The 12,069-nt window shown below is 38.0% G+C and overlaps 1 protein-coding gene across 24 annotated transcripts in view; it reads left to right on the top strand.

The window, feature by feature from the left end:
* Snap91 (synaptosomal-associated protein 91) overlaps window positions 1-12,069 on the top strand; it is a 114,812-nt gene that overhangs the window by 53,540 nt on the left and 49,203 nt on the right. For 23 of the 24 annotated variants that reach the window (XM_030244159.1, XM_017313237.2, XM_006510900.3 and 20 more), the window contains exons 8-10: window positions 2,118-2,224; window positions 5,422-5,463; window positions 11,695-11,765. In XM_030244159.1, the coding sequence (XP_030100019.1) occupies window positions 2,118-2,224; window positions 5,422-5,463; window positions 11,695-11,765 (220 nt within the window). Of the gene's footprint in view, window positions 1-2,117; window positions 2,225-2,693; window positions 2,850-5,421; window positions 5,464-11,694; window positions 11,766-12,069 lie in introns of all 24 variants that reach the window. The other variant, NM_001357768.1, reaches the window with a different exon arrangement.

Here is a 12,069-nt window from a genome sequence, read left to right as displayed (position 1 = left end):
AAAAAGGTCCATAGAAATGGAATTTAATCTGGACCTTCCCTTTGACTCCAGGGGATGAAGACGCCTCATCCTTTGCTGCCTCAGTAAGACACAGTGTGTTGCCTTCTGTGTCATTGCTATTTCACTCTCAGAAACAGCGATGAGATTATAGCCTGGAGAGAGAGTGATTGAAGGCCTTTTCTTATTGAACCCCAGCTTATCATGAAAAAAGAAAAATACAGAAGAGACAACGAAAATTGCTCAACTGTTGATGTATTAGTTCAAAGGGGAAATTGATATTTTTCAGTTTGATTTGTTTTCTCATGTTGCTCCTAAAAATCTGTAGAAAGAAATAACTTAGGTGATACTGAAGAAAAGTAATTTAAGAAATTGGAACAAAATGGTCTGAAGAGTAAAGAAAAGACAGGAAAAAGTATAATTTTTTTTCAGAATAAATCCTAATTTTCCATTTTCTTATACCACTATAGGTTGTAATCCATTGTAACGTCATGATGCTATCAGAAGCATTAGAAAACAGGCTAGGGTAGATAAGAAAGGCTCTTATCAGAGTTGACCTTTGAAAACATTCTCAATGTATTCTTTGGCAATTTCATACTTGCCTATAATGTCTTTTTATCTTATGCTCTCCCCACCCCCATGGAGACGTTCTTCACAACACATTGTCTCCTACTTCCATGTCTATTTTTTCTGACCCACTGAGGTTAACTAGGCTTTCTTACCTGACTGTGAGCAGGGTAGGGACCATGGTCAGCTTGCCAGTGACCTTTTAAAAATAATATGAAGAAAATATTCATCTTGCTAAATCTTGGCATGAAGAAAGCAGCCTGCATTTGTTTCCTTGATTCTTTTACTTGACTTAAATACCCTACGGGGAAAGCCTGTATAAAAAGTAGAATCACCACACGCTGTCAACAGAAGGTAATGAGTAGTCGCCCCAGGGAATTAGCTCTTCTCCTAATTATATATTTTCATTTTTCTTAAGAAAATTAAAAACACTTATGAGGTAACAAAATTATAAGTTGAGTGACACGAAGAATTTTCATGTGAGAGAGTATAGACGGAGCATGACTTTAACCATATGCAAATTTAAAGAAACCCATTTCTAGAGCAGAAGCCAAGCTATTCGTTGGTTTCTCTATCTCTTCTGTAGACTGTCCTTTACCAAGCTGCCATTTGCAGAGTCAGCAGATAATTACTGACAGAATGAATTGACAAATGACTGTCGAGCCCTCTGAGGAAGCATTGTATATATATATATATATATATATATATATATACACATACACATATACATGAAAAACAAACAATCCTTGTCATACTGTAATTAAAACACAGTACCTTAGGGACTGAATTCTAGACTTGGTAGGAAGGATAACAAGAGAGCAACAGGGTCATGCTGTCTCAGTAATGTTGAGAGAAAGTTCACACAGCAGAAAGCCATGAAGGGTTTGGTGAGCCAAATCACTATAAGAGCCCCCACTTTATCTTTCAGAAACATGCTCTAATACTTGATAGGTAATTTATGACCCATCTAATGAGCATCAACTTATATGAGTAGAAATTAAAAAGAATTCTTCAGTTCTGAGAGACTTATACATGGTTGGTTTATAATGTATTGGTCATTGCTTTATATGACCTAGTAAGAAAATAAATGACCCTCGAGCTAGGATGTAACCCAGTGTAGAGCTCCCGCCCAGCATGGCTTCAGTCTCCCAAATCCATGAAAGGCTGGGTAAGAAGGTCAGGAGAGAGGAAAGAAACAGAATAAGGGTGCTATGGAATGCAGCCATAGCTTTTGAGTTGTGGTTGTCATTAGAAACAATTTTTAAAACAAGTACAGAGCATGGGGGTCATGGCTTGAATGTGATACCGTGACTCGTGCATGCTTCCAGCTCAGTTCCTTGTTACTGAAGTTACTTTCAGTGAGACAGATGAACGGGCGCCATTCTGAGATGAACCGTACACCTTTCTCCAGCTACTCGGAGTCCCTCTGGAGAGTCGTCACTTTAGCATTTCCCTGCCTGTGCTTTACTTCAGGCCCTATGCTTGAAGGAGTGGTTATAACAAAAGCCTGGAGTAAAACAGAACTCTTCAAACTCATCCCTTATCTCTTCTAGAAAAATTTTTCGAGATGAAGAAAGGTCAATGCAAAGACGCGCTAGAAATTTACAAGCGATTTCTAACTAGAATGACGAGGGTGTCTGAATTCCTCAAGGTCGCCGAGGTAAGTGGTCCAAGCTTTGTGGCTAAGGCAACCAGAACTTGTGTGAAGCATAGTGTCTGGTCGACAGGACATCTAGCACATGCCCAGGATGTGTTAGCATGAGAGGAAATCTTCCAGTCACTTCTCCTGACCCATCAGAGCATTGCTCTACACTCCTGCCTCCCTGTCAGATGAGCTCAAGTAGAATGTTCATAGGTTATACTGCTCTTCACAAGTTGGTCCAGTGCCCCATCCCACCTAATGACTGCTTTGTTGTTGTTCTATTGTAAGAAAGTTTTATATTTTGAACCCTACATTTGCCTTTAGAAAAATCTATTCATTGTTTATAAAGTATAAATTATGAATCCTCATCTCCTTTACCCTGCCAATGGCTTAAATATAATTAAAAGACTAAAGTATAACTGCAAAACACAGTTGGCATTCTTGAGATTATCTGTAAATAGGAGCTTTTTTCTCTTTCGAAATCCAGTACTTGACTCATGCTGGTACAAGAAATGATGACATCACTATACCTCTGGTGGGACGGCCAGTGGGTCCTTATCTTACATGTGGACTGACTGAGTGCTAGAGCCGGGGTACAGTGTGACAGGCTCCAGACTCAGTAGCAAAGCCGATGATACTGTAGGTATGGGACATGGGATGTCTGTGCTTCTTATTACTGGAAGGGTATAATTGCTTGAGTTTTTTCTGCTACATGGGTTTATTGTTTATATTTTGTATGACCTTATCCCCTGGTTTAGCCACAGTTACTAGTATAATCCAGTGAAAATTGTTGCTCCAGTTTTTTCTGTGAAAGATGAGGTATGTGCAGGCACTCTAAGCAGAAAGTTGCTTGGCTTCCCCATTACCTCCTGGGTCAGGTGTGTCCCAGCTCCCACTCGGTGCTCTAGGGGAGGCAGGAGCTGGGCAGTGTGCAGTGTACAGTGAGCATACATGTCTCCAATCAGCAAACACAGCTGCCCCCAAAAGCTTTAGGAGAAAGGCTTGCTGACACAGAGACTTGGTTTTTTACATAAGTTTGTTTTGTGTCTCTTCATGCCTCATGCTAAGACAAGTCAGATTTATGCCAGTGAAGAAGAGATCCACAGAGCAGGCGTCATTCTAAGACTCTGTCTTTAAATCACTGAATAATAGAAGTGATTTGTGAACATTTGCAAGACAGCTTATGGAATGGACACTAATTTTTTATTCTAGTAAACTGTTTTACTAGAATAAGCTTCTAAAGTTCAGTGGGACAACTTTAATCATATTATATAGTTCTCTATCATATGTACATAATGATTTTTATCATTTGAACACACCAATGGTAGTCTAAAATGGTTTGGTTATGATCTGTCAATAAGGGGGAATCTTTAGTGGATGTTCAGAACTTAGTGTGTCACAGATGGCATTCATGCATCATATGGGCCCCTGCTTGATGTTAGTCTCCAGTTAGAATCATTTTCCTAAAGAGTCTGAGGTAGGCTTTCAGAATGTCACTTTAAACATGTAACTATGCTGAGAGTGTATCTCAGTGATGGAGCGCACAGTGATTTGTATGCTGCTCTCTGTTAGAGTTTTCATACCATGGGAGCTAAGCAATAAACTCGGAATTTGTATTGTCTGTTTACAAAGCATTAGTGAGCTGTCTGTCCAGCATACCGGGTGGTCAGACAGTTTCTGTAGAAGTCCCTAGTCTTCCAATAGGAACTGCTTGAAGTATGTCTTAGGTTCTTTAATCTATTTAGTTTCTTTGAGCCTCAATTTCATTAATAAATGAATTACCATGTAAATTATCGATAAAATAAATTATAAAGTTATACTAAATGTTTAATGTTTAGTATACTAAACATTAAAAGCAACTTTAATATTAGTTAATAAATGATGTGTTGAGTAAATTATAAGACAAGGAACTTCTACGTGATGATTTTTAAAGGTAGACTATTCTCTATGCTAATGTGGACATACCCCTAAGCTATCCTGTTGAGTGAAAAATTGTGTCCAATATAAAATATAAAAAAATATACAAGAGAAAATCAATCATGAGATTGCAGGAAGGTGGGTAGACTTAGAGAATACAATATTAAGGGAGGTGACACAAAGTAAAAAAAGAAAAGAGGAACAGGTCCCCTTGCTGTGTGAATCCAGCCTATATTTTATATAATGTGTGTGTGTGTGTGTGTGTGTGTGTGTGTGTGTGTGTATGTGTGTAATACATAAACAATTGTAAGTATGGGTGCAGTCTAACACGTGGAAGGGAGACCATGAGAAGGTATCATTAGGTGACAGGGGAGGACAGAATTCAGGCAGAGGGACCCACAAGTCATGAAAGGATATAAAGCCAGTCATTATTGTAGTGTGTATGGGTGTGTGGTAGATACATGAATACAAATTGACAGTGTAAGGGTAAAGCCCTAAACTTCGCTCCACTGCTTCGGAATGGCCGTTCTGACTGTGTACAGGTCCCCCGAAATGGTTTGACTGGGATCCAGCAAGGGTTAGAGTAGCTTCCTAAAGTCAGCTGTTTCATATTTTTATTTGGAAGTTAATTTGGATAAAATGTTTTTATTTTTAAAAAGAAAAGAAAAATTAAGTCTAGATATTGCTGTTATTGGTGGAAGAAAATGAAATACTTATATTTCAAATTTCCTTGGCTTTTATATAAACTTTAGAACAGTGAGTGTCAACCTTCCTAATGCTGAGGCCCATTAATACAGTTCCTTATGTTGTAGTATCCTCCATCCATAAAATTACTTTGTTGCTACTTCAAAACTAATTTTGCTACTGTTATAAATCATAATGTAAATATCTGATATGCAGAATATCTGACATGTGACCCCAAAGGGGTTGTGACCCACAGGTTGAGACCCCTGCTCTGGAAGAATGTGTCAGAAACTGGCATAGTGGTTCTGCCTATAAAATAGGAAATAGATGCTACACCCTGAGCAGAAGATTAAGATAGATAACCATTCCCCCAGGAATCAGTGGGCAGAAGCTTTTGAATGGGAAATTGTGTAAAGGGCATATGCTTAAAGTACGGTGGATATGCAGAGTAATAATTGCTTTATACCATGAATAAGCTGTAGTTTTAACAAATCCTGAGTGATCTTATACTAAATGCCAAAAAAGTCATAAAAACCCAATAGTAATTTTGGTTGTGTTTTGTTTTTGTTTTTTGTTTTGTTTTGTTTTGTTTTGTTTTGTTTTTTTGTCCACAGCAAGTTGGTATTGATAAAGGTGACATTCCCGACCTCACACAGGTAAGTGTCTCAAGAGCCTATCAGTAGACAAGACAGTGATAATTAACAGATTGCCACAAGTAGGCATACTTTGTAGACATTTCATAGATCTTGAGCTTAAGCCAACCAATTTTCTAAAAACATTATTCAACCTTACTTATTTTTTCGAATTATTGATTATATTTCTGGATATAATAGAAGATTTCACTGCCCTTAAGCTGTGACTTCTTTAATGACAACTGGATATTCTAACTGGACTCACTGCTTCGCTATTGAGCTTGAACCAGTGAGAGCTGTCACATGTCTGTGACAGAGCTTGGGGGTCTGTGTAGCTACTTCCGGTCATCAGAGCACACGAGCGTTCGGTCTGCTCTCCCTGTTCTCTGCATGTGCCTGGTCTGAAGACACCCACAGAAGGGAGAAGCCCTGGTGACAAGATTTTACATCCTCCCCACCCCTTGGAGAGGAGTAATTTCTATATATTCCGTAGAGGTGATTGGGGAGTGATTTTTCTGGGCCCCATGTTTAAATGACAGTGAGCGCAGAGATTACCCAACATCCATGTCAGGTGCACAGCTCCTGAGGAGGAGGAGGAGGAAGAGGAGGAGGAAGAGGAGGAGAGACACTGAGTTATAGATGGTCTTGGTGTGACTGACAGGAGCTGGTGGGCTTTAAACCCCCCATGATGGTAAATTTCAGTCTCACACATGTCCTTTTACTAGAAGCAGCATGGAAGGGGTGGCCAGAGGATGCAGAGCTGGGCATGAGTGACATGAATGTTGTATCTTTTTAAACCTGGTCTTTATAATAGAAAAGAATGGAATCCCCCCACTTTATTTGAAGGTTTTTTTTTTAATTGTGTATTTGTATGTGAGCCTGCATGAGGATATGTGCACCCCATGCATGAAGTGTTTGTTCATGAGTGCAGTACCCACGGAGGCCAGAAGAAGGTGATGGATACCCTGAAATTGGAGCTACAGTCTATTGTGAGCCACCTGTGTGGCTGATGGGAACTGACCCAGAGTCTTCAACAAGAGCAGCAAGTGCTCTTAACCACTGAGCCATCTCTCCAGCCCTGCTCCCCACTTTTAAATAATGTCATACTGTATATTATTAATTTGCCATCTTTATAATTTTTTGAAATATTTTTATACTTGAAGCAATATGTAAATATGACTAAAAATTAGGAGGAAAGTTGATAGTATGGCTTTCTCTTTTTATATTACTAAAGTATAAATTATAAAAAATTTATACAAGTAAAATCCATTGAATAATTCAGAATAGGATAGCAGTGCTTTAGTTTAGAGGGAGACTGCCCCCCACTCATAGATGAAATATTAGTTTAAAATATTTCTACTCCTTTTAGTGTTATCCATTGAAGTAGATACCTGAATAAGATGTTGATTTTTTTAAGCATGGGTAACTATTAAGTATGCAAGAAATATTATTTCAAAAATCTCTTTGTTGAAGTAAGCTTATCTTTATAACGTCATAAGAAAATGAATGTTTTCATTTTTTCATCTTTAGCAAAAGATACACTGCATTTTTTCTAAGTGTTCCAAATATATAATACATGTTTTTAAAAGGACATTACATTTTTAGCTCAATGAGTAATTTTTAGAAACAGCCAATTTTCTTTTATACTATGGACAACCCTCACTGTGGGATAAATACAAACCAGCTATTTAGTGCAGGGGAGCCTGGCAGGTAAGAACAGGCCTTTACATGTCTCCCTTTGGGTAGTCTAGACGCTATGAGAGAGTCAAGGGACCGTATAAATACCTCGTTGGCTTTCAGTTTTGAAAATGATAGCAGATCATTGAAGGAAGGGGCACTAACGATACCAGAATACTCATTGCAGCTGAAGTCATTGCTCAAGAAGTCTATAGACATATTTAATGATGTACGCTGTATGTGCCAGGACTTGGGAAGCCTAGTAGAAAGCTGTTCTATGATGGTCATTAAAATCCAGAACATTCTATCCTGTTTTTCTTGTGAGCTAAAGAGCAACATAAAACTTCGATATTAGTATTTATTTTTAAATTACCACCCCATAAAAACTCTAACGAAATTCGGTGTGCATTTAAATTCCAATATAAGAATATGGCATGCCTCTGGAATGTCTTAATTAGTAGCTTGATTATGTTTTCTTTGTGGTTGTGAGCTACGTGTTTTCTCTGTGACTGTGAGCCACATGCACTGCATAAAGTCTCCTCTATTAGAGCCCCTTTCTCCAGGCTGAGGGGAGTCTCTCCCTGAGCCAGGGACTTAGGAACCTTTCGTCCTCTCACAGTACAGTCAGGCTTCAGCAGGAATGTGAGACTTCTGAAGTTTAGCCCTTCAGAGAGGATTAAATCAGGATTCATCCAGAGGTAAATCTGCAATACAAGGATGTGTGGACCCATCCATTAACTCCTATGAGATGAAGATCTGCTCTCTGCCAGGCTTCAACACAGCTTCTACAACACTCTATCCTCCACAGAAATGAACAAAAATGTCTGACTGAAAAGAGTTAAATATGGGCTGGAGAGATGGCTCAGGGATTAAGAGTGCCTGCTGCCTTGCAGAAAACCTAGGTTTGTTTCCCAACACCCAAGTCAGGTGGCTCACAAGAGCCTGGAACTCCGGCCCCAAGGGACCCAACACCAACACCATCACCTGGCCTCTGTGGGTGCTGCACTCATGAGCAAACTCAAATACTCATTATCTTTTCTTTTTTCTTCTTTATTGAAAATAATTTTTTTCATACCATATAGTCTGGCCATGGTTTCTCCTTCTTTAATTTCTCCTGGACCCACCCTACCTCCCCACCCACCTAAATCTCACACCTTCTTTCTCTCTGTCTTTAGAAGAAAAACAAAATCAGAATATAGAAAAAGCATACAAAACAAAACACCAAAAAAGTAAAACCATAGAAACATGAAATAGGAAACCAAAATATACAAAGAAAAGACCAATAAGATTTTAAAAAATGCCAAAACATGAGACCAAAAAAAAAAATCTACAAAAATACCTTTGAGTTCATTTTGTGTTGGCCATGTACTGTTGAGTGTATGGTTAATATACCAGTGAGACTCCATTAGAGAAAACCGATTTTTCCTTTGCTAAATAAATGAATAGAAATGATGGTGACCAGAAGGAACTCCTATTAAGCATAGAATAGAATTTCTAAGAATTAAATTTTCTCTTACGGAAAAAAATAAATAAACATAGGAATTTAACACCCGTCTCCACCTGAGAGTATGGGCCATAAACACCTGTGCATATACCACCACATAAATGATTTGTGAGCATCAATGACGTTTTCAGATGATATTTAAAGTACTATTTCAAAGAGTAAGAGAATGTGTTCCCCAGCTGAAATATTTCTTCTCAGCACTAGGAGTGGTTTCTGAGATCTAATCTAAAATCTGAATTACCGTTGTATTTTTTTTTAAGTTGATTTTATGACCGGTAGCATATAAATGATAGGTGGATGCATTTTTTTCTTTACTCTGAATATCACCATAAGCTATGAATTTATTTCAAAAAATAATTCTCATAAAGTGTTTCCTGTTTGGAGTGTGTGGGTTCCAAATTTTAAACTCCGTTTATGAAAAGCTCTTAGGTTTTGATGGCCGAGAGTTTTGGCTAACCCAAAAGCTGCTCGTTTTAAAAATTATATCATTGATGATTCTGTGACACATTTATTATTATTACCTGTCACCTGATTGACCTTATCCACGTGGCTGTTTTTCTGAAATAAGGAGATAAAGATGCTACTGATTCTCAGTATTCCTTTAAGTTTCTCTCGCCCCAGCAGACGCATTCTGAAAGTGCCTGCTTTGAAGTTCAGGAGGCCACTGTTCCCCACTGCCTACTGTGTGTCAGGTGTTCCCCCTGCCTACTGTGTGTCAGACATCACTGTACCACCAACAGTGAAGAGGGCATACATCACGTGCTCCTGGACATCCCCATCAAAGGGTGTCTCCCTTGGAACTTCACATGTCCTGATGAAAAATTTAAATGTTAAGGCATTTTTTAAAGTCCTGTAGGATAAAAGGCTCAATGAATTATACATAGAGTGTGCTGCTCAGTAACTCTCCAGAGCAGCTCACCCTCTTGATGGGTTCCCTTTTCAGCTGATGCGATCTCTACTGCAGTGTCCAGGTTTTTCAGTTATTACAGAATGGCCTACGAGAGGCATGGTGGCACACACATTCAGTCCCAGCACCCAAGAGGCAGAAGCAGGTGGATCTCTGTGAGTTTGAGGCCAGCCAGGGCTACATAGTAAAATCCTGTCTCCAGAACGAGGGTGAGGAATAGAAATGTCCCAGGAAGAATGGAGTCACAAGCAATCTTCCTGATATTTTGTTTTAATCTCAGCATTGACAGGTGGGACACTGTGTGTCCTGTGAGCCTTTGCTATCCTGTGTTTTCTTTTACATTTTTTATTATAAATTTTGTTTGCACTTCCTAAGCTTTTATTTGAGCTCAGCAAAAAATAAAAATTTAGGTGTAGTGCATTTCGCATGTAGAGAACACGGGTCTTGTGACTAAAGAGAGACTCCATGACTTGATAAGTGTTTCCCCCCATAATTTATATGAAAAAAATGTAAATCTGTTCTCATGCCTTTTTGGCCACCTTCACTGTCATCAGTAACACATACACACACACACACACACACACACACACACATATTTATCATGAGACGAGAAGAATGGCTGTGAAGTTATCAGATGAAAATGTATGAAGGTTCACATCAGTTACATTTTCTGTTTAAAGTTACAATGCGCGTTTTATCTAATGATCATTACTTTGAGATATAGAATCTAGTGTATAGAACAAAACTTCAATTAACTACCTTGAAAATTCATTTTTTGAAACTTACTAAGTTCATTTTCAGCCAGAGTTTGCTGGAAATCTGTCTTCACCTGAGCTGTAGTTGACATTCTAATTTGCATCATTTTCTAAGCATACTAGATGTCTCGACAACTTTTCCACTCTGAAGTTTGTTAGGCAGAGCTAATAGAGATGTCTCTTGCTATCCTACTTTGGTAATTTGGGTCAAGTCAATATGTTTATACATTTAGTGATTTTTACAGTTTATATACAGTTTATGCAGATTTAGTTACAGTTTTATACTTAATTCTCATTTATAATCATGTAGCGATAATAATCACATAAACATTGAAAGTTTGAGTCTATTATAAAAAATGAAATGTAATATTAAATACCTAAATGTCCAAAATTTCAAAACTTTAATAAGCATCTGATTTAGTATTGTTAAGTGCAGGTAAAATATAGAATTATATGAATTTCTTGTAATTTTTCTTATACTACAACAGTAGCATAGTTAGTGTGAAGTCCTTCAAATTTAATTTCCCAGGATAAAAATAAAATAAAATAAATACCAGGATGTACCTAGAAATGTATAGATGTTTCAACATTGAGTGCTTTTCTCTGAACCTCTACACTGTTGAGATCTCGTTTGCATTAAGAGAAAAAGCAAGTTCAATTTCTACTGCTTGAAGAATAGGTTGGGCAAATATTTGTAGAAACCATTATGTCCCCTTTGAATGTGCAATAAAATGCCATTTTTATTGCCTGAAATTTTATAGAAACATTGAATCTTTAAGGATTGAAATATATCAAATCTATTTGATAATACAAAATTTTATCATATTGTTTGGTTACTTTATTATATATAAATTAAATACTAAATATTGCAAAATCTTAATTCCGCTCTGTATTTTGGTGACATTCTTATTGCTCCTTAACCCTTTCTTAAATGGTGGTGAAGATGATCCCTAATATTTCAACCAGGCATGCAAAAATGAATTTTTCCTGTATTTTCAAATTTCTATGAATTTATATTTGGGCTCATATGTTTTGGATTTGGATGCAAATAAGTACCTATTTCTTTTTCACGGAGGTTCTGTGTGAAGTAGCAGCAACCTTGATCTCCTTAGTAGACACCTGTCTGATGCAGGAAACACCTTTTACTGAAACGGTGTTGTAACGTCATTGGGTATTTAGTGGAGGTAAGTCTATTTAAGATGGGCCTATCTGAGATGCCGCAGAACTTAAATTCCTAAATACTAAAGGACATAGCATGAAATCATCTCAGGCAGGGTACTCACATGAACTTCTGCCACACGGAGTTAAAGTATGGTATGCTAAAGTTTAAGATCACTTTAACACAGCGGTGTTAAAGTGTGCTCGGCTTGGGAGAGAACAACACAGACGTTTGTTTTTATTTCTTATTGTAGGCTCCCAGCAGTCTTATGGAGACCCTTGAACAACATCTAAATACCCTAGAAGGAAAGAAACCTGGAAACAAGTATGCACTGCTTGTATACCGTAAATAAGATGAAAAACACCAAGTGGTTGGTTCTTCGTGAGAATGAAATTTCTCAGGGGTAACTACTTACTCCAGGGCAGATTCAGGGTGTGGTTAGCTGCCAGTCTCCTGGGGTCCCTCAGAAACCGCTACCCTTCTTTCTAGCCTATGACACCTGACCTATCAGGGAATGTCACAGAAGAATCCATGGTTTGCAGCAGGTTGACTGGACCTGCTGGTTTACAGATATGTCTTTAGAAGTTACTCTTTAAGAGGTGGAGCAAGGATTGTAGGTCCTGAAGGG

Source organism: Mus musculus, chromosome 9 (genome assembly GCF_000001635.26).
Source record: "Mus musculus strain C57BL/6J chromosome 9, GRCm38.p6 C57BL/6J".
NCBI classification, from domain to species: domain Eukaryota; kingdom Metazoa; phylum Chordata; class Mammalia; order Rodentia; family Muridae; genus Mus; species Mus musculus.
The sequence above is the reverse complement of the archived record's forward strand: the minus strand, read 5'-3'. Positions and strand labels throughout refer to the sequence as shown.